The sequence below is a fragment of the Candoia aspera genome, chromosome 14 (genome assembly GCF_035149785.1).
Source record: "Candoia aspera isolate rCanAsp1 chromosome 14, rCanAsp1.hap2, whole genome shotgun sequence".
In the NCBI taxonomy this organism is placed as follows: domain Eukaryota; kingdom Metazoa; phylum Chordata; class Lepidosauria; order Squamata; family Boidae; genus Candoia; species Candoia aspera.
In genome coordinates, this window is record NC_086166.1 from 8,618,415 (window position 1) to 8,640,704 (window position 22,290).

At 41.7% G+C, this 22,290-nt stretch overlaps 1 protein-coding gene across 1 annotated transcript in view; it reads left to right on the forward strand.

Annotated features, from left to right (window-relative positions):
• Window positions 1-22,290, forward strand: part of SNX29 (sorting nexin 29) — a 171,901-nt gene that overhangs the window by 74,230 nt on the left and 75,381 nt on the right. Inside the window, exons 16-18 of the mRNA XM_063314834.1 lie at window positions 5,348-5,464; window positions 16,008-16,063; window positions 16,323-16,404. Of these exons, the coding sequence (XP_063170904.1) occupies window positions 5,348-5,464; window positions 16,008-16,063; window positions 16,323-16,404 (255 nt within the window). The remainder of the gene's footprint in view (window positions 1-5,347; window positions 5,465-16,007; window positions 16,064-16,322; window positions 16,405-22,290) is intronic.

The following is a 22,290-nucleotide window of genomic DNA, read 5'->3' on the forward strand; positions in this document are numbered from 1 at the left end:
GGACTACCACTTCACCTTTTCTGTGGGCCCAGAATGAAAAGCAAGAGGTTTCCATTGTTCTCTCTGGAAACAGTGGGAAAGAGAAGACCATGTTTTGTCTTGAGTTTTGGTAAAACCTTGAAAAGGGAGGTGTTTTGTTCAAAGCAGCTGTTTGGGATTTCCTGGTCCTCCCAGAGAAATTCACAAAGCTGGTTTAGATGAAGGCAATTGGTCTGTGTTAATATTTTACCCTTGCTGGCAACACTGAACGCTAAACACCAACCCTTTGGCTTCTGGTTCTTTTAAGTGGAGACTCCAGAGCACTGAGTGTTGGCATAGAAAGCATCTGCTCTGTTAGTCAGATATGGTGCCTCATCAATTCTGCAAGTCTTTTTTGGATTGGTGGAAGTTTAGTGGCATCTCTTCTTTCTTCCAAGCACGATGAACCAAAATGATGATACGTGTGTGATGTTGTCACCTAATGCTCCTGTTACTGTACATCAGTGTTTCTCAAGCTTGGCATCCTTAAAATGTGTGGCCTTCAACTCCCAAAATTCTTCAGGCAGCATGTTGGCTTATGGCTCATGTTGGCTCACATTTTTCAGAAGCATGCTGGCTGAGGAAGTTGGAGCTGAAGTCCACACATCTTAAAGTGGCCAAGGTTGAGAAACACTGCTGTACATACTTGTCTCATGACATAAGTCACAGTGTTTGTCTAATGACATCCTCATGCACTTGTCATCTGTCATTTGCTCTTCTTTCTTCCAACCTGCAGATCCCCATAAAGAGGTCATAACCATTGTTTTACTGAAGCTTTGGTTCTTTGTCTCTTTTCACCTAGTACTTTTCACCTCAATCGATTCAAGTATTTTGTAATAACATGGCAAACAAAATGAGCTATTCTTTTTTTTTGACTGAGTGAATCATTTTAATAATAAATCCTAGCACTTTTAATTACTATGTAATTCAGATTATCTGTCTGCTTTTTTACAAGTAGAATCTTAATGAGATTAGCTATTAAATGCATTCTTTTTTTAAAAAAATGCTGTGGCAGGAAGGAAATTAGATGCTGAAAGAATGTGGGAAAATGTATTGATGGGTGGGGAGGGGGAAAGTTTCCCGCAGGAAATTTTGGATGATTATAAAGCAAGGAAATTTTAACCGGAATTGGTCAATTTTCTTTTGGCTGCTTGTGAGCAATGTTGATCTCCGTCAGATAAAACCAGGTAAATTAAACCATACAATATGTCAGGTCAATTCTTCTGCACTGGTTGTGATTTCTTTTTTTTCTTACGTGGAGAAATAAAGAAAAAATCCCAACAAGCTTATATAAATATTTATGATTTGCACATGGCCTCCAAAATTCAGATGCCAAACTTGTATTCCAGGTTTTGCTATCCTTCCTCCTGGCAAGTGTCCTCCTTTAGTTGATTTATACTTTATATGTCACCTGCTATTATGCACATGATGAGCCTGACCTTTTGAAAGATCTTTGCCGTGACTCTGCATGACGTTATTTTGCTAGTTATTATGCGATGTGTCACCACCATGCAATCATTAGAATGTTCTTCCAGAAGTAATTGCATATCAGTTCTACGTCTCTTCCCCCAGCCCTCCTTCCCCTTCAGTAATGTAGGTTTCGTTTCATTTCACATCAATCTGATACTTGTAGCTAGTTTTGGAAGAGTTAACATGGGAAGTAAATTTCCCTCTTTTTTATCTAACCCCTTTTTTAGGATTTTTAGAAGGTTTTGCATTAAAGCCATGTGATGAGTCAGCAACCCAAGAATTGGAAAACATTATTAGTATGGCTTTGGGTGGGGCGATGGGGGCGAAGAAGCTGGGTTAAAAAGACTCTTCAAAGGGTTGTCAATCCAGGCTAATGGATTGTAAAGTGGTTTTGCTTTCTTTTGAAAAACCAGCAGGAAGTTGCATTTCTGATTTGGCAGGTTGGTCTTTCAGTTTTGGCAGTATAATTTCCAGGGGCTTTGCAGAAACTGCAGGTTGCCCACCTCTGCTATTAAAGGAGGGTCTGAGTACTTGGGGTGAAAGAATATATAATTTTAATAGATTAGAATTGAGGAATATGGCTGGGCACGTAGTTTATACCAAGAGCGATTGGTCTGTATATTTTGAACATGAAGCTCACAGTTCCTTGAGAGAGACAGGTTCTTTGGATGTGGATCGCTTCAACTTGAAACCGTTTCTGAGAAACTCATGCAGAAGGGTTTATCCCATCTTTCTGGATGAAAGCTTTTGCTCCTCTTTATTCCATAACCACCTGTGACTTCCCAAAAGTCACAAAGCCTTTCCTCATTATTTTGGTTGGGTTGAACAATTTGACAGGTGGAGCAGAAAACTCCAAAAGCGCAGCTACAGTCGGCAGGATAGTTTCTCTCCCCGCCAGAATGCAAAAAACGATAGAGAAGAAATAAAGGTGTTTACATTATTGTTGTGGTTGTTAGGGGAAAAAAAAAAGAGTGGGTCTCACTGTATTCTGAAGTCTGGTATTTTTCTTGAAGGTCAAAACAAAAATAACGGGAGACTTTAAAGCCATAGACACCCACAGGAATGTTCCTAGTATTTGGAAAGAGGGTGGAATGTCAGTCAAAGATGATTGGTTGCATGTCTGGTGAGGGAGCTGCAACAGGAAATGCATGTTCAGAATAAAAGCAGATCCTTTCAGGTATGGTAGGACTACAGTGTGAACACTTACCAGCCTGTTCAGGTGAATGCAGGGTTAGAAAGAACTCTTCAAGGAGGTGGGGTATTTCAGAATGGGTATGTAGATAAATAGGTACCACTTCGGCGGGAAGGTAACAGTGTTCTGTGACTGTCATGCTGGCCATATGACTGTGGAAGTGTCTTTGGACAATGCCGGCTCTTTGGCCATGAAACAGAGATGAGCACCGCCCCCTAGTGTCAGACACGACTAAACGGGAACCTTTACCTACCTTTACCTTATATGGAACTGGTTAACACTAGATCAGATCATTCATTAATTTAGCTTAACAATGTCTTCCTATATTGGCAGTGCTCGGGACCTTTAGCAGAATCTGTGATCTTTTGTCTGCAAGGTGTGCATTCTTCCACAGGATTGTTCTTGTGAGTTCTCTTCCTTCATGCTTCCATTCATTCTAGCATCTACTCCATTCTTGGGAATGCTAAATAGAAGACGTGTATGGAAGGCGATCTTTTGGTAATAAGATTTGATCTATGGTTTTCCTGTAAGATCACACTTTTTCAGAGATTGGGACCCAAGTCCCAGTTCAACAGTCTGATCGACTGCATTGCACCAGCTGTTAGAAATATTGGCAGATGTTGTTGCCCCCTTTCTTCGCCCAGCAAAACATTTGGATGGGGCTAAAATGAACTTTATAATGGGAAAGATGAGAATAGAACAGGAGGATGAAGGACTTGTGCCTGATGGATAGGTGGACTGGCATCCTTGAGATATGGGACAATAACTGCCATCTTCCCAGCATATGGCCTTCCAAATGGTGGACTGTAACTCATATCACCCTTGGCCATGCTGACTAGGGTTGCTCTTCAGTGTATCTGAAAGTCCATATATGTGTCAGCCTTGCCAGGCAGACCAGACAGGAAACACGACCAGATGAGCTAATTCTACTTTATTGTAAGGCTACACTAACAGATTCTTGCAAGCCTGAAAGTACAATCCTCTCGCTGTCTCCTTTACAGCCTGAAAAACTAGGGAGGGTCCCTTCTGAGCCTCTTTCTCCACCCGTTGTGCAGCTGCGGGCTATGCCGTCTCTTATCTGACCATTCCCTGGGCAGCATCTCTTGGCCCTGTTTCTCAAGGTCTTTCTCACATACCATTACAATATGTCAGCCTAGGGTTTGTTTTTTTTTAATTGTATGGCATAGCAGTTCGGTGTTCATGCTGCTTTTTCTTGCTGGGAAATCCTTGTGTAAACTATTTAGCCGTGACAAGTCACGTTGCCCGGGGTGCACCACGAGGAGGCTAGTCTACACTGCACCAAGTTGGGCTGAGAGAGAGGGACTGGCCTAAGGTCACCCAGCTGGCTTTCATGCCTAAGGTGGGACTAGAACTCACAGACTCCTGGTTTCTAGCCCAGCACCTTAGCCGCTAGACCAAACTGGCTCTCTGTCAGCCTAGTGTACTCCACATAGGTAAAGACTGAGGCATCCCAACTTGTATGTAAGCAGAAACAATATTGAGGTAAGGCATGGAAGTGCTTTTTATGCTATAAAAAGTTAAAATGGGTCCAGAATATATCCTAGAGTTAAAACTGAATTCTGAGGTATAAAAAAATGCATAAAAATCCTCATTAAAGAAAATACCACACACATGAAAATGTAAATTTTTCAATTGGGGATATGTTATAAATTTCTATGTTTGAATTATGAAGTCTCCATAAAAGCTGACATTCTTTGTGGCTGGGGATATGGTCCTATGTTCCATCATTAATAATATTAATGCTTCTACATAAAACTGTAGTTTGATTGAATTCTTTGTTTAATTATGTGAATTGGTTCAAAATGGAAACATCTTCCCGGGATTGCAGTTCAGGTGGCATATGAATACAGATTGTTTTTTATTACTAGCACAGAAGATATATTATGTTTGATCTTATTCAGTCAGCCTATTCTAGAATAATTAAGTAGGACGTTTTTAATTAAATCAAAGGAGGTTTAATGCAATTAAGTAGAAAAGCATGATGTAAGTACAAGAGAATACTTGGAGATTTCTTGGAAATGAAGAAATCTCGTGGCTGTCTTTACTCAGCACAATAAACCATGAATCCTGGCTTTTAAAAGCATGGTACATTCAAGAAGCTCATACTCCCAGCTGCATAAGTATGTAATTGAACCAGAAAGCTTCTTTGGATCAGTTGCTTCTGAATTTTGGGTTAAAGCTGGCTTCTGATTCTAGCTTGTTTGGGGGAAGTTAACCACAGTTGCAGATTAGGTAAATCTAGCTTCATGCTTTAATTAAGTTTCTCCTATGAAGGGGGGAGTGATGGGTCTGCATATAGAAGCACACTGTCTTTGCATATGGCTTACTGTAAGACCCAAGCATATTAAGGTAGTATGCATATAAGATTAAATATAAGAGTAACATTAAAATAATGCAGGGACATCTAAACACTTGATAAACGCTGGGGTTCCCCTTTTTGGATCCTAACCACTGGCACAGAAGGCAATTCCACGTATTGTAAGGAAGGCCTGCACCTGTTCACATTTTTGCAATAACGTTGACCCTCTATTTAAGTTGTTTTCTTTGGTGCTTACGTAGAGACACTTTCTTTACTGATGTGCATCTTGGATGTCTGAGCACCCGTTCACCATAGCTTAGTCTGTTGGTTGTGTGTGTGTTTTTCAGGTGGCAGAAATGCATGGGGAACTGATTGAATTCAACGAAAGGCTGCATCGTGCCTTGATGGCTAAAGAAGCTTTGGTGACTCAGATGAGACAAGAACTCATTGATCTCAGAGGACCGGTAAGATTTTTCTAAATCATCACCATCACCATTGCCATATGCAAATGTGTACTTTTTCACACTGGAGAGGAAAAAAAAGGAACTTAGAAAATACTTTAGTTTCTATCCTGTACCCTGGAAGCCCAACGCAAGGTAAATGTGCCAGACGTTCATCAGATCTTAATAGCTGGAAGAGGTCCTTAAGCTGTGGATTACAGAACGTAACAATTACAAATAATTAACCAGTACGGGGAGGATGTCACTGTTGTATGAGAAGGCTTCTAGTCTCTTGACTCCGAGCAGATTTCTAGACTTCGAATGTGTGATGAGCTTGTATGTTGGGCCTGGGTGTTCTGAAGAAGCAAAATAGTTTGATGGAAACGAAGTAATTGTAGGATTATTATGAGACACAAGGGGACCGTGTCCTTCGCAATAATGGTGCAATATAAAATAATTAGGTGGCAGAATTCTTTATTATGCGCCTTGCCAACACATTGGTGTGGACAAGAACTTAATTGAGGACCTGCTAGTTATAAATTTCAGAATAAAATCTTAAGGGTGAGATAAACATAATGCTATAGTACACATTAGGATTTGCAAACAGAATAGCTCTCTGTTTATTTGAGTGCAAAACTTCAGAGGCAGGACGTTGGCTTCTCTGGCTGAGTTTCCTTTTGCCTGTGGATGAAACATTTCCTTTATTCCAGGTTAGTGGGAGGCATGGCTTTCCTGGGAAAATCCAAATCACATGATGGCAATAAATTAGAGAAGTTATGTCTGTTTACCACCTAGGTTGCTTGCTTACTTTGGGCAAGTAGCCCAAACTTCCCAGCTTCCACCATTTACAGGTTAGACACAGGAGGAGGAGAACCATGTTGTTCTATGATAGCAAAAGATTAGGAGGAGTCCGGTTGCACCTTTTCCGACTAACACACTGTATTTTAATTTTACTTATTTTTTATTTATTTATCCAATTTGTCCCCGCCCATCTCCTCCCTTCGGGGGACTCTGGGCGGTTTACAGTAATCAATTAAAACAACGATCATACAATGAATAAAATGTACAATATAAAATTACAGTAATAAATAATATAAATAAGAGTGAAAAATAAAAACGTCCAAGTGGCAAAATTTTGTGAGCTGCAGCGCATTCATCGGGTTGCGTGGAGGGCCTTGATGGAACAGCACCAGTGAGAGAAATTGCTGAGCTCCTGTACATCAGAAGATTTCAAGCAATCTCAACAAACACAATGAAGTTTTAACACGTTACAGTTGTTAATTGATAAGGTTCTCACATGTAACCTGTGTCTGCATAACCAACCTGTCTTCCCCTTCCTTCCCTTCCCCACTTCATCCCAATTTATATCCTACACCAGTCTAGCCCAGTGCTTCTCAGCCTTGGAAACTGTTCTGGTCTGGGTATGAATTGACCAGGAGGAGGTAGAATAGTATTCTTTATTTACAAATTCACAGTTATTTACACAAGTTAAAACTTAGTTCAAATGGCAACAGTAATAGTCATCTCTCAGTCCCATCCCGGCAAGGAGGTAGAACAGATCTGGGCTGTGGAGTTCTGGAACCTCGTTGAATAAAGTTCTGGCATAGCACACGGTAACGGGGCAAGTCTAGGTTCAGTTGTAAAGCGTGGCAAGGTGACGAGGCAAGACTTTGCTGGAGATTGCAATGCGGCGGCAAGGCTCGGCTCGGCTGTGGAACGTGGCCAGGATACGGGGCAAGACTCGGCTGTGGATCGCGGCAAGGCGGCCAGGGAAGACTCAGCTGAAGAACACAATGAAGGGACAGGACAAGGCTCAGCTGAAGAATACCACGAAGCGGCAGGGCAAGACTCAGCTGCAGAACGCGGCAAGGAGGCAGGGCAAGGCATGGCTGAAAAGTGCAGCGGTGCGGCAGAGCAGGACTCGGCTGAAGAGTGAAACGGAGAGGCAGGACAAGGTTGGCTGAAGACCGCAGCAAAACAGCAAGGCTAGACTTGGCTGAAGAACACGGTGAATCGATAGGACAAGACTTGGCTGAAGAACGCAGCAAAGCGGCTGGGCGAGGCTTGGCTGAAGAACGCAGCGAAGCAGCAGGGCGAGGCTTGGCTGAAGGACACAGCGAAGCGGCGCTAAGCACATGGTCTGGCTTTGGATGGCAGGACTAATTTGCAGCCTCCGAGTCTTCAGAGGTGCAGACTGGCTCAGAGTTTGTGGACTTGGCGGCTGAAGGCGCAGGATCAGACTGGGGATCAACGGATGCAGGCTTCAGTGGAGCCTTTAGCGAATGGTTGTCTCCAGCAACCCATTCCTGATGCTGGCGCCCTTCTATTTTGTTGCCTTCCCGCTGTTTCTCATCAGTGACCAATCGGGCTTCTTTCTGCTTGGCATGCTTCTCGGCTTGCCTTTCTCCTGCACTCTTAGGTGGTAGTGAATCCACTTCCTGGCTCTCACCGATCTGAAGCTCCGGACTTTCCTGCCTTGCTGAATCATGCTCTATTTCAAATTTCCTGCCTTTGTCATTATTACCAACATTCAACTCCAACTCCCCCTCCTCCAAATCAAAGTCAGACTCCATTCTGACAGAAACTTTAAGATGTGTGGACTTCAACTTCCCAGCCAGATGAAGTCCACACATCTTAAAGTTGCCAAGGTTGAGAAACACTGGGCTAGCCACCCGATGCATCCGATGAAGGGAACTGCAACTTCCGAAAGCTTTATTAAAAGCTTGTTAGTTGGAAAAGAGGCTACCAGATTCCTCCCGATCATTCAGATTAGGAATTGTTCTTCTGATCTTTAAGATGTGCAGGGCCACCGTGCAGTGTGAAAAACCGTCTCTTCTAACTGGCCTTTCAGGATGCAAATTTCCTTCCAAATGTTTCCTTTAGAAATATTTGAATGGAAGGTCAATAAGTGGGATTGGAACCTTTCAAGGTTTTAGAAAAGGGAGAAGGAGAAGGGATCTAGAGTTGTCCTTGCTTGTGTCTCCCAACCTAGCTCTCCTTAGATGTGCTGGGCTACAACTTCCATCATCCCCAGCCCCAAGTGATACTGGGTAGGGGGAGCTATTTTTGGTACTTAAAAAAACAGAATGGACCAATTTTGCTAATTTCTCATTTATTCTACAGAAGACATCCTTCTATGTGTAGAGAAGTCAAACCCTGTGTTGGAAAAAAAGGGGAGGGAAGTAAATGAGAAAATAAGAGGAAAAAAATAGAAGGTCTCAGGAAAGACAGTAATCCTTTCCTTATTTTTTCCTTAATCCTAATGATAAATCTGGAAACTGAATAGACATCTGAAAGCAATTGGGGAAAGTAATCATTAAGAAATATTTATTGCATATGTAGTCTGTCTTTCCTCCCAGAAGATTTGCCCATCTCCAGTTTATTTTCACGTCACCCACTGAATACGTATACCTGATTAGAGGGTTAAACCTGGATCTTCCTAGTCCATTATCTCACCTTTCCTTAATGACTAAACCACAGTAGCTTATGCAATGTGGCTTTGGGAATTGGGGCTGAAATAGTTCTTTTGATTCTGATTCATATTAAAATATCCATTTGATTACATTCACTTTCCTAGCTACTTCTTCCTATATCCCACTTACAAGGATGGTCGTAAGGAATGGCCCCAAATTTCAATACGGTGGAGAGGTTAAGGTGGATGAGTCACATTTTTTAACCCAACAACCTCCATGAATCTTGTTGTGCATATATAATGAGTGTCCTATCTTGGAACGAAGAACCACGCTGAGATGGTAGCTCTCTCTAGTGTTTATTGTTCTACTCTACTAGACAGAAAATCCTGCTAAACTGAAAGGCCGTGGGAAAACCCTCATGGATAAAACTCAGAAATTAAGGTGGGTCTGCGCTGAGTTTCTTCAAAGGGCGATTCAAAGCTGCTAAACTACGCATGCGTTTTTCCCCTTGGATAGGGGCCCCCTCCTGCTTACCATCAGTACTCATGACATGAGGGCAGAGACTCCTTGACCAATGGCTGCAACCATGAACTTCCAGAGGAGAGGATGGATATAAATACAGGTAGTCCTCGACTTATGGCCATTCATTTAGCGACCGTTCAAAGTTACGACGGCACTGAAAAAGTGACTTGCGACCGGCCCTCACAGACTGTTGAAGTGTCCCTGCAGTCACGTGATCAAGATTCAGGCACTTGGCAACCAGCATGTATTTACGATGGTTGCAGTGTCCTGGGGTCATGTGATCGCCATTTGCAACCTTCCCAGCCAGCTTCCGTCAATGGGGGAAGCCGGATTTGCTTAACAACCACATGATTCGCTTAACAACCATGGCGAAACAAGGTCGTAAAATTGGGCGTGACTCCCTTAACAACCGCCTCACTTAGAGATGGGATTTCCAGTCCCAATTGTGGTCATAAGTTGAGGACTACCTGTATAGTCATAAATAATGTATAGAAAAATAAATAGGAAAAACAAATACCTCTAGGGCAATATTGCTCAAGTATCAGCCAAGTGTTCTCCAACTGTTCAATGGGCGAATGCCTGTCTCCTTTGTCCCCATTCGTAGGATAGGTTCTGATCCCTCCCTGCCCCTTTTTCAGTGGCAGTCATGTCCTTTAAAGCATCCTGTGATAAAATGTTGCAGACCTCCAGCTGAAAGAATGCACTCAGTATTTTTATTCCTTCTGCTCGTCAAGCACACTCAACTTCAAATATATCTGGGAAGAAAAGAACATCCAGCTTTGGAGAGACGCTGAATAATAAGCACCATATATCAGTATACCGTCTTTAAAATATTCAGAGCTTGAAGGGGAATTGGGAAATGTTGGATGGGACTCCCCTCCCCCTGCCACTTTAAATATGCCACACAACAAAACAGGTTTTAAAAATCTTTCTAGGCTTTCAGGCTGCTGCAGCGCAAAGACTGAAAATATTTCCCATTTCTGCATTTGTAACAGTTTGAGTGTCCTCTTTGCGAGATATTGCATAAGGGGGAATAAAGTGCAATACTATAAACATATTTCTCAAATAACGTACTTCAATAGTGTTTCCCCTTCCTGGATCATTGTGTTAACTTTTTTGGTGGCAATTAGTTTTTTTTTTTAATAAATAGATTGTAAAGGGGAAAAAGGCTTTGAGTCTAGTATTTGCTTTGAGTTAGAGCTCTATAATGCTGATTTGAAAGATTTCACAGAATAGTAATCTGGTTCATATTTAATTCTAAGGTATAAAGGGCTCTGAGGTTTCTTTTGCTCACGGCTGGGCGTTATCTGTTAATCTGGTGACTGCGCTTTGCTCGACAGCGGTTAAAAAGGATCCTGGCATAGTGTGATACACGAATTGGAACGTTCTATTTCAGCAGATCCAAATATAGCATGGATTTAAAAGTGAGGACAGCGTGTATTTCTTTGTGAGCAACATGCCAAGCAGTGTTTTGTAGTATCTGAATCATCACAATTCTGGAGTCCAGCTTTTAGAGTTGGGGAGTAAAATTGGAGAGTCGCCAAGTTCTTTGCGAATTCGTTTAGAGCAGCGTTTCTCAACCTTGGCAACTTTAAGATGGGTGGACTTCAACTCCCAGAATTCCCCAGCCAGCATGCTGAGAGAGCCAGTTTGGTCTAGTGGTTGAGGCAACGGGCTAGGAACCAGGAGACTCTGAGTTCTAGTCCTGCCTTAGGCATGAAAGCCGGTTGGGTGACCTTGGGCCGGTCCTTCTCTCTCAGCCCAAGAGCCAATCAGGTGTGGTATGAGAGTTCTAGTCCCGCCTTGGGCATGAAAGCCGGCTGGGTGACCTTGGGCCAGTCTCTCTCTCTCAGCCCGACTGACCTCACAGGGTTGTTGTTGTGGGGAAAAGAGGAGGGGGAAGGAATATTAGGTATGTTCCCCACCTTGAGTTATTTATAAAAATAATAAAGGCAGGGAAATAAACAAACAAACAAACAAACAAACAAATAAATAGGGACTAGACCCAATGGATGAGAATCCAGACAGGGGATTATGGATACTGAAGTGTAACTGTCCTGCTCCTTTCTCCATTCCTGCTCTTTTCTCCATTTGCCAGGGTCTGTTAGATATTCCATCACAATGTGTAGGTCTCTATGTATGATATTCACTGGAAAGCTAAGTTAAGGGCAGCACCAAGGCTGATTTAAAAAAAGCTAAGTAGGTAAAGGCTGCGTGGTACTTGGATAGGAGATGCCCAGAAAATTGGAGGGCTGTAGGTTAGATTGAGGGCTTGTTGTTTTTTTTAATCTCCTAGAAAAAGACAAGAGGGGAGCTCAGTTTGAAGGGAAGGTTGCCTTTATTCATTTGGCAAATGTGCTTGTCTCCTTCTTAACAGATGATTTTGCCCATCCTTTATAAAGCTTGAAGAACGTGCATAATGGCTGGTCGTTGTCCATTTGAGCTCTTCAGATTGCACTAAAAGTAAAAGAGGCACATGTACTTGCATTTCCTTCTTGAAATTAGGAATGTGGAATTCATTTCAGACGGGCCTTTTGACATTTTTGTTCCACAAACAAAAAGTACAAAAGCGATGGGGCTAAGCGCCTTGGTAACGCATCAGAAACCACTGGTTTTTTTATCCAAAATTCTGGAGAGCCCTGTTTTGCTGACTGCTGGGGATGAGAGGTCACTGCTGTTCAGTCTGAAAAGTGGCTGGTTGTTTTTATTGACATTTAAAGAGCCAGCTTATTTATCTTTCACTGGCTCAGAAGCCAACCTGTTTAGTAAGAGCAGTGAGAGTTTTTCTTTTTCTTTTGAAGTTCTTTAAAAAAATCACGCTAAACTGAAACAGAAAAGCAGCTTTCAAAATAGCCTTTCTGTGTGCAATTTGTTCTGCTAAGTGTTGAAATTATATGTGCTGTCAGCAGTCCATCTGACTGTGTGTGTGCGTGTGTGTGTGAAAAGGGAGAAGAATGAAATACATACAATTCCACACACCGCAGCCGTTTGTAGTTCTTCCCTCCATCACACCGAGAAATTTGCAGGCAGGCAGGTTTAGGCTGGGAGGGGAAAATATTAGACAAGGTGATGATGATGAGATTTGAGGTTTAATGGACCTACTTTGTGATGACTAGCAGACCCAGGTGCAAAGCGGACACATCTCAAATTAAAGTTGGAATTGGCACCGTGCGTCTTGTCAGAAGTCGGTGCGAGAACTGAATCACAGCCCAACAGCCCCCAGAGGGCCACAGGCTGCTGATTCGTAAATAGGATTCTTTTGTGCTTGTTACTCCCCCCTCCCCTCCAGGCCAGAACTGAACTGAATTCACAGTTCTTTCATGCAAAAGATTGAAGAGTTTACATGGATTTGATCTTGTGTTTTTTTCCTGTCCATTGCTCTCTGGATGACGTTGGGAGACAAAGGTATCTTACAATGCATCAATGGAAGTCCATTTCTGCCCACCTCTATGCCCATGTGCCCATTGCAGATGTCTAACTTAAGTTGCTTCTCTTCAAAGTTGTTTTGATAGTACCACTACTACTGCAAGTTTGGGAGTCAAAAAATTTGTGGATCAACTGCAAGTAACCTCTGCTTCTGCCTATCCTGCATTGGCCAATGGCGGAAAGGAAGGCAGAGTCCTTTGGCCTGTATTACCACCAATCATGGGTATCTAAATGTCCCTTGCAAAGGTTAACTCCTTCATGAATAATTCCTTCAGCTGTCTGACCTGAAAATAAATCAGCAGGGTCAATTGTGGAGACAATGGGTGCCTAATTGCAGAAGGTGCTACATTTAAAAGGACATGGCTTGACAGGTGATTGAATAGTTGAGTTCCTGATGTCCAAATATTCAGATGCTGACTTTGAAATGAGTTAAGTATGCTAAATAAATATTTTTTATGTTTTTTGTTGTTGTTACTGTATATGTCATCATCCTCATCCTGATGGAGGTTGTTGCTTGAACTTTATGACAGAAGTTTTTATTTATGGTTTCGTTTTCCTTCTGAGTTCCTGCGGATGATTTTTTGGGGTGGATGTTCCTAATATTTCATGTTTAAACTATTACAGCAATTAATAGTTAATATTAATTGTGGTTTGGGCTTGTTTTAGGAATATTGTGCTCCTGGTGGTTTCGTTCAGTTGTAAGCCATCTTGAGCTTGTCAGCTTCAGTGGCACATCAGTGAAATGCATACATACATTTCTTTTAAGAAATAGGAACAAATGATTAAGCTTAATGATGGTTGCCATTAAACAGATGGGGCAGGTCTTATTTCTCACATTGTCGTATTAGAACTTGTTGAAAGATCTAGTTAGAACTTTGGTCCTAGTGGAATGATTGAGTAAAATGTTTTGTTTTATAATTTTCATGCTCAGGGCGAAAGCTTTTAAGGGGACTGTCAACAAAAGCTAAAATCCTGAAATGAGAGCTTAAAACAGCAATAGTGACAGGATCAAGAGGAATAACTACAGTTTTTTTTTTTAAAAAGTGCTATGCTGGCTTGGAAAAATGCATGATTTTGTAATGGCTGACCAAGTCCAGAGAACACTTAGATTGGAGCAATCTAACATATCAAGAGAACAGCATCATGAGAAATGTAGCCCTAGCCATTACATTTCTAGGTCACTGTGTTTTAATCACCTGAAGCCACCATTAATTTTAAAAAGAGGGTGAGAGAAATTCACAGATTGCAACAATACTATTGCCTTCAGCTAATTAGTTTTTGGGAAGGGAGCACTTTTACTTGAAGTATGGAGCTGTAACCCCACTCATTTTTATTCTGTAAGGATTACTTTAAGGCAGCCTTTCTCAACCTTTTGACCCTGGAGGAACCCTTGAAATATTTTCCAGGGCTCGGGAAACCCCTGCACATTCAGGCTCAAAGATGGGCCAGAAGTTACAAAATTATTATATTTGTTTCATGGGTAGGCCTGTATAGACGCATGAACGGTGTTCTTAAACTAAAAATAATGAAACTTACCTCTTTAATGTGAAGTTGCCAGGATCTGAAATAATGTTTTAAACAAATCGTGATCTCCCTGGGAACCCCTTGTGACCTCTTGCAGAACCCTGGGGTGCCATGGAACCCTGGTTGAGAAACCCTGTTTTAAGGCAGATGCAGGGCCCAAACCCATTCTTGCAATTAAAGATGGTGCCTGAGGCTGTTCCTTTGCTTTGGAGTATGCTCTCTTCCCATTTTGTTTTCAAATTAAAAGAGTACTAAATCAACAGCATCAGATGGAACCTTTTGCTAAGAGAGATGTTGATGGGCGTATTGTGGACTATAGGCTTGGGGCTCCTGGTTGTAGTTCAAGGTTTGGATGTCAGGTCCAGACCAAGAACAACGAAGAATCAGTCCATCCAAACTCCAGATCTTTATTTGCTCACACGGTATAGACAGAATCTTGCCAGACTAAAGCTATTCTACCTATCCTAAGGGGAAATAACCTGGGAGACTCTAGGGTGAGGCTATCCTGATCCTCTTTGTTTTCCCACCAATGCCTCCCAGTCTGTGCCTCAGCTTATCTCCTCCACCTCCTTGGAATGTGCTCCCTCCTTCCTGAGAACCAGCGGCATTACTGAAATCCACCCCATCGGAGAAGCTTTTTAATATTATCCCTAGGTTCCAAAAGAACATGGTAGGGAATGCTGGATGTTTAGGACCCTCTAAACCAGTATTTCTCAAACTTGGCAACTTGTTTGACAAAATGATGGCTGGGGAATTCTGGGAGTTGAATTCCACACATCTTAAAGTTGCCAAGTTTGAGAAACACTGCTCTATACCAAAAACTCCCTTGAACTCACTCAATTAATATCATTGTCCTTTAGATTTCTAAGAACAAATAATAGATCCTCTCCACAATTCACCTGGTTAACCTTTTGAGGATCTTCCTTTTCTTTGCGAGCAGTCTCCACAAATCCAGCCGCTGTATCGTTGTAAGAACGTATCTTGATTAGACAATAAGGATACAATTTTCTCTTGATTATCAGCCTTGGACAATAGCTCTCATCAGGTCCAAAATAAATGCCATTCTTTCAGGATGTAAAGAATAGCCAAGTAAAAATGGCATAAATCTGTGATTCCACAAATGTGTTCATGTTTTGCCAGTCAGAACTTTGTGAGGCCACTCATATCAAGGAGGCCAAGGCTGACCGAAAGACCCTACATGAAAAGGAACAAAGTTCTCAAGATGATGAGCTTGCTTTTGATATTATGAAGGGACTGGAAATATTGGAGGGTGAAAGAAACACTGAATTTGGGATCCAGTCCAAAATCTCTTTCACTGACTGTCCTAAATTTAAACTCCACCCCTTTGAGACTAACATGTTTTGAATCTTACCGCAGCGGTTGTGCTGTTTGCAGTTAGATGGTCAGCTATAATGCTTTTGAAAGTCTCGAGCATTCTATTTTTTAAAGAAAGTGTTTGCCCCAAGGTAGGAATAATAATACATCTATAAAAATGCAATATTGTGCGAGACTTTTATTCAAGTATCAGCCCCTGGGAATGAAAGGACAGAGGCTGTTGGGTTTAGGAATTAATTTTGGGAAATTTGCTAGTGGGTCAGGCTGCACTTCTGTGCTTTTTAAGATGACAGGTTAGACAGACCCAGTGTTTAATTATATTTTTTCTTCCTTCTTTTATTGCCTAGGTTCCTGGAGATCTCAGTCAAACCTCTGAAGATCAAAGCTTGTCAGATTTTGAAATGTAAGTTGTTAGAAAGTTTGATGTGTTTATCTCATTCCTACAATGACTTCAAAAGAGTGACATAAGTGAATCATAATTCAGGGTTCTTTATGGTTTGGGAATGTATTCCCTCTCCTGTAATATAACTGTCACATTCTTCATTTGGCCCATTATTCCAAATGCTTTGATTATTGGTAGCATCTATCAGTGGAGTCTGTTTTATGGCCTATTTGTACTTCCATGCAGGATTGTATATACTGATTTTTTTTTCTTCACCCAGATCAAACCGAGCTCTTATAAATGTCTGGATTCCTTCAGTCTTTCTCCGTGGAAAAGCTGCGAATGCATTTCATGTTTATCAAGTAAGCTTTCTGTTCAGTGGGGGCAATATTGGAGGACTTTATTATCCTGGCTTGGACAACTGAGAGAAGTCATAGAGCTAATATTGTTACAGTGTCTTCAACTTCCATGTGTGTGTAGCCACTTCAGAAAGATCCTAAAGATGCTTTCTGTGTTGCCAGTTTCTAACTATATTTTTAAGGATACAAAATAATAATAATAATAATAATAATAATAATAATAATAATAATAATAATAAGCGGCCTTTTGCAATTGACCGATGGTGATTTTGTCAATGCCGATGGTGTTCAAGTGGTGCTCCAGATGTTTCAGAATTGCACCCAAGGCGCCTTTTACTATAATGGTGATGATGATGATGCTAGGATTGAGGAAAAGCAATCTGGAAAAATTAGAACGTACCAGGACTTGCAGATTGAAGTTGAATACTTATGGAAAAAGAAATCTGCTGTTCTACCAGTTGTGATTGGAGCCCCTGGAGCAATACCTAAACAACTCCCTCAATATTTGGAAATTTTGAATTTATCGGACCTGAACACCCTAATTTTACAGAAAAAATACCCTGCTTGGAACTGCTTATATCCTCAGACGCTACCTTAATAATTCTTAGGTCCTTGGTTAGGGCTTGAATTATTAAGTTTTGACCAGTCTTTGACTGTGAATCTAATTGTAGATTACCATGATGATGATGATGATGATGATTTCTTTGAGAGTAGGAGGATGGTGGCCTGCTACTGTTGTTTCTCTGTGGCAGTATGAGTGTTATGGAACTTCCTGCCCTCTGAAATCCAATCAGCTATTTCTTTGTTAGATTTGGGCAATTATTAAAAGCAGAATTTGTGAAGAGGGCCTCTGATTCACCATCTATTTTTATTGCTTTGGGGTTGGCTATTTTATGATTTGATCTGTGTTTATCTGTAAAATAAATAACCGAAAGAACCCGTGCCATCAGCTTCCTCCGTTAGCGACCACCGATGAAGTGACAGCAAGAAACTGGAAGCAGGACTTTGCTGTAAGGCTTGCTAAGCAACTGCTTGTTGACCTGAATCTAGAGTTTAAGTTCTTATTTTAAGAAGTCACATTTCAGTTTAAGAATTGGAGTTTCCACTGTGGTTTTTCTTCCTGTTCTCGCCTTCCTTTTATATTGTATCTTTCTCATGGGAAGCCCTTGATTCGCCTAGTAGATATCCCAGGAGCCATTAAGAAGGAAGGAGCTTTGGATCATGAGTAAAAGTTCCCTGCCTCTGAAAGCCTGCTCATAGAACAAGTGTGGAAAGAACCTATGGTCCTTGACATGTGGCTGAACTACAATCCCAGCATCCATTTCTCTTGTTCAGGACTGCTGGGTGTTGCAGTTCAGAGACATCTGGATGACTTCCTGCCCTCCATCCTGGTTTGTTTGTTTGTTTATTTATTTATCCAATTTGTCCCCGCCCATCTCCTCCCATTGGGGGACTCTGGGTGGTTTACAATAATCAATTAAAACAACAATCATAAAATATACAGTATAAAATTACAATAATAAATAATATAAATAAGAGCAAAGATAAAAAGTCCAAGTGGTGAAGAATCTAAAACAGTCCAAGTGTGGGAGGAGTGGTCTATAGCAGCCATCCCCATGTAGATCTATTCCCCTCTCCACCCCAAGCGAGGTGGCAGAACCAGGTCTTCAGACTCCTCCGAAAGGCCAGGAGCGATGGGGCCAATCTCACCTCTGGGGGCAGCATGTTCCACAGGGCGGGAGCCACTGCGAAGAAGACCCGCTTCCTGGACTGCGCCAAATGGAGTTGTCTTAGAGACGGGGTCTGCAGCATGCCCCCTCTGCATGATCGGGTGGGAGGGGCTAATGAAAGGGGGAAGAGGCGGTCCCTCAGGTAACCCGGTCCCATGCCATGTAGGGTTTTAAAGGTGATAACCAACACCTTGAATTGGACCTGGAAGCAAACTGGTACCCAATGCAGCTCACGCAGCAGCGGTATATAGAGTACAGACAGCTGGGTCTGGCCATTCTCTTCCTTGCAAAGCACCTTTCCACGTTCCTCATGACAACAAAACTAAACTAATGCCTGAAAAAGAAAAGCCTCTTCCAGCAACTGTATATTTGTCATTTACTTTACAACATTTAAACAAAAATACTTTGCTGGTAGTTAAGCAGGCAAAACATATGTGCCGGCATATTCCATTGCGTAGCAATTATCTTCTTTTAACGAGGCAAGAACACATTTAGTATGTGAGACTTGCCAAGCTGTCATCTTTGGGTCACTGATTAGAGAAAAAAGTGTTTTCTTCCTTTCCCTGTATATGTTCCCACATTGCTTGTCTATGGGAATGACAGTGTGCAAATTGTTTTGCAAGTACTTGGAGATAAGCTGACTTTAAGCTCAGGGAAGATATTTGGCATCTTCAAGCACTTGCTGTGACCCAAACTTCAAAGTCATCCCCAGGTCTTCCAGCCAGGAGATTATCAGCTGATGTTTAAGCCTGCCATTTTTTGTTACTCTGAAATACCTTGGATGTATTACTGGGGGGCTGGTCCAGGGTATAAAAACTGAACATAGTTGGTTTCCTTGGCTTTGATTTAGTGTGTTGTATAGGCCAGCCATTATGATTTCTAAACAGTGATTGAATGTTGCTTATGTATCGTGTAAATGCAGCCATTGTGGCTTATTCAATAAACCATGGCTTAGTGGATATATTAATTCAGGTAATACAGAGAACCTCTCTATATACCATGTGGCTTTCAGTCTGTTTATACCTTGCTTATGTTCATTAAACTATGATCAGCTTGAATATGATTTGTTGAGTAAGCCAGAATTGATTCAGTTCTGCAAATGCTAAGTCATAACTCAGAGTTTATAAGCTACAGGGGCTAATCTCTACAGCACACTAAGCCCAAATCAAAGAAATCATATGGCGGCTCAGTGCAATGCACTGCGCATTGAGGGCAGAGAGCCTGGCATCTTCTCCGTATCTTTGGATGTTGGATTTTCAAACCCCTATTTGCTTTTGGTTCATTTCTGTTTCTGTTGTTCCTGGTGACTGGCCATTAAGAACATTTCTTGGACTTGTATTGCCGTGTGTCAGGGCTTTTATTGAATTTTCTTGGAGAGACACTTAAAAGTTTCATTTACAACTAACCTCTAGGTGGTGATAGCTACCAGAAGCCTACTTAATGTTTTGGCAGCGACCAAATAATTCTTGTGGACATATCTGTGTTTACAGTCTCATTTGCTTCTGACTCAGGTCTCACCTCCTCCGCAAATCTTTCACAGACACTATAGTAAATTTAATAGCCCCCTTCAGTGGGCAGGTGTTGACATATCAAACATTGATAAATTATTGGGAACATAAGCGCTCTTCGAAATATTGTTTGAGGGAGGTGTTTATACAATAACTGTTACAGTAGAGCTGCGTTTGTAAGGTACACATTCTTACAAGTTTCTGTGCAGCTCAGAGGGGTCTAATTCCTGATCTCAGTAGTACATTTGCCTAATCAGCATAGCTGAATGAGTTACCTTTACCTGTATGTACACTTAGAAGCTGTGGTGTGGAGATGTTAAGTACAAATGACACAAAGCACCTTTTGGGTTGGGTATCCAAGTTGAAGTCAAGCTGAAGGCTGCAGCACCATGGACAGCTCCAAAGGTGCAATTTGCTTTGCTGAGGACTAGCGATGAATGGAATCTGTAATACTTATCTTCAGTATTAGTTCACAAACTATGATCAACCACAGAGTAGTTTGTTTTTGGTGTAAGCTGGGTTTGCTCATCTCATCAATCTCTTGTTTGTTTAGCCATTTGGGTTCATGCATCAATCCAAATCTCTTCTCTGAGTCTTAGTGTGGTTTGAATGGTCCAGTAAATAAACCCGATTTGGTTTTTAAGGCTGCACACCACAGTTTGGACCCATACTTTGGTGTTTACAGTACGTCCTCAGCTAGGTGGAATTTGTGAATGAAGAAAGGTGGTTTGTTTGCTTCTTGGTCCTACCCAAGCCTCTAACCAATCCATAGATGTACAGGGTCAGAGTAGATTCTAAAAAGAGGGTTTATCGAGCCATAATGACTTGCTAGAGTGCAAGACCAACTCTGGATGAATTCAGTTTGTACTAAGCTTTGATTATATTGATCGTTGTTGAAGAAGCCATTGGTCTGATTTACACATGTCACCATGCCATGAATGATAGTTCGCAGATCACTACAGCAAGATTCATATATTGTGTGGCTAAGACGAAACCCAACATGATGGGTGAACTAAGGCATTGTCTTGTTCCTGGCTAGTTCAGCAAAGCAAGTGTGGCTTTGACTCTGGCTTCAGTTATTCTTCTTTTTCACCTTTTGTATGGCTTACGCCTGGTTTGGAATTCAGCTGCTTTCTTCCTGGCTGTTCTCTTGGGCAAGAGAAGCAAAAGTTTTCCTTGGCTCTTGCAGGTCACTGCCAGGGGCTTGTGCTGCGGGTGCCCAGTATCATCATTGCACCCAAATAACTGTGAAGCATCAGTATCATTCTTTGGAAAATGGAACTATTGAAGGTCTTCTGAACTGAAGCAGCGCTGCATTAGAACAATTACAATTGTCACAGGGTGTATCTCTTAACACCCTTGTAACTCTGCTATTTTCCACAGGGTAGCAACTCCCAGTTTGCAACTCTGCAAAAGACGCCAGAGGCGTCTGTGATTCTGGGAAAGCAGAAAAGTATCATCCGCTGTTAGTTTCTTGTCTGTGAGGCTAACAGCAAAGAAAAAGAAAAAGGAAAAACAGCTCCCTTGCAGCTTCTAACAGCATAATTAACATATAAATTAAATAATAGAGCCGTGAGAATACAACCTTATCAAATGCCTGGAGAGATGAAAATAGGATCTGTTAATTGATCACTGAACCCCATTCACATTCTGCATTTGAGTACAAATTCCTTAAAAAAAAAAAAAGGAAGTCCTGAATAAGAATAATGTTGTCCATAAGTGACCTCTTTCAAGTAAACACTCCACAGATCTACGGGGCTTGAATAAAACTGGTTTGTGAGCAAGTAACAGGCTTTTCTGCCCTCCCAACACCTTGCACAACAACTCCCATCATCTCAAGCCAGGGGGACCACAGAAGAGTCAGAAAGAGTGTATGCAGGAATAAAGGACAGCATTTTGCAAAGCTTCCCCAAAATCTTCACTTACACCAGGGCTTCTCAACCAGGGTTCCATGGCACCCTAGTGTTCTGCGGGAGGTCACCAGGGGTTCCCTGGGAGATCATGATTTATTTAAAAAATTATTTCGAATTCAGGCAACTTCACATTAAAGAGGAAAGTTTCATTCTTTATTTTCAGTTTAAGAACACTGTTAATGCATCTATACAGGCCTACCCATGTAACGAATATAATAATTTTGCAGTTTCTGGCCTAGATTTGAGCCTGAATGTGCCGGGGTTCCCCGAGGTCTGAAAAATATTTCAAGGGCTCCTCCAGGGTCAAAAGGTTGAGAAAGGCTAACTTACACAATTCTAGCTGGATAACATTTCATCAGTGAACATGAATGGCACATAACACTTTCTCATGGCACCTGGCATTCAGAAGGCAGCCAAGCGTGTTCTGAATGCCAGATTTCAGGACTGGATGAATATTAATGGTTCACACTCTACACACAGGAACTGTGCTAAACATTAGGCCCTTTTTTCCTGTCATAATCAGAGCAGCCTTAACTGCTTACTTGAGCTGAGAGAAGAGTACAGGTAGTCTTCGCTTAACAACCATTCATTTAGCGATGGTTTGGACTTAAGACGATGTTGAAAAAATGTTTCAGCTTCCCTGTGGTCGCATGATCATGAGTTGGCCACTTGGCAGCTGGTTCACATTTATGACTCTTGCAGTGTCCCACAGTCATGCGGTTGCCATTTTTGACCTTC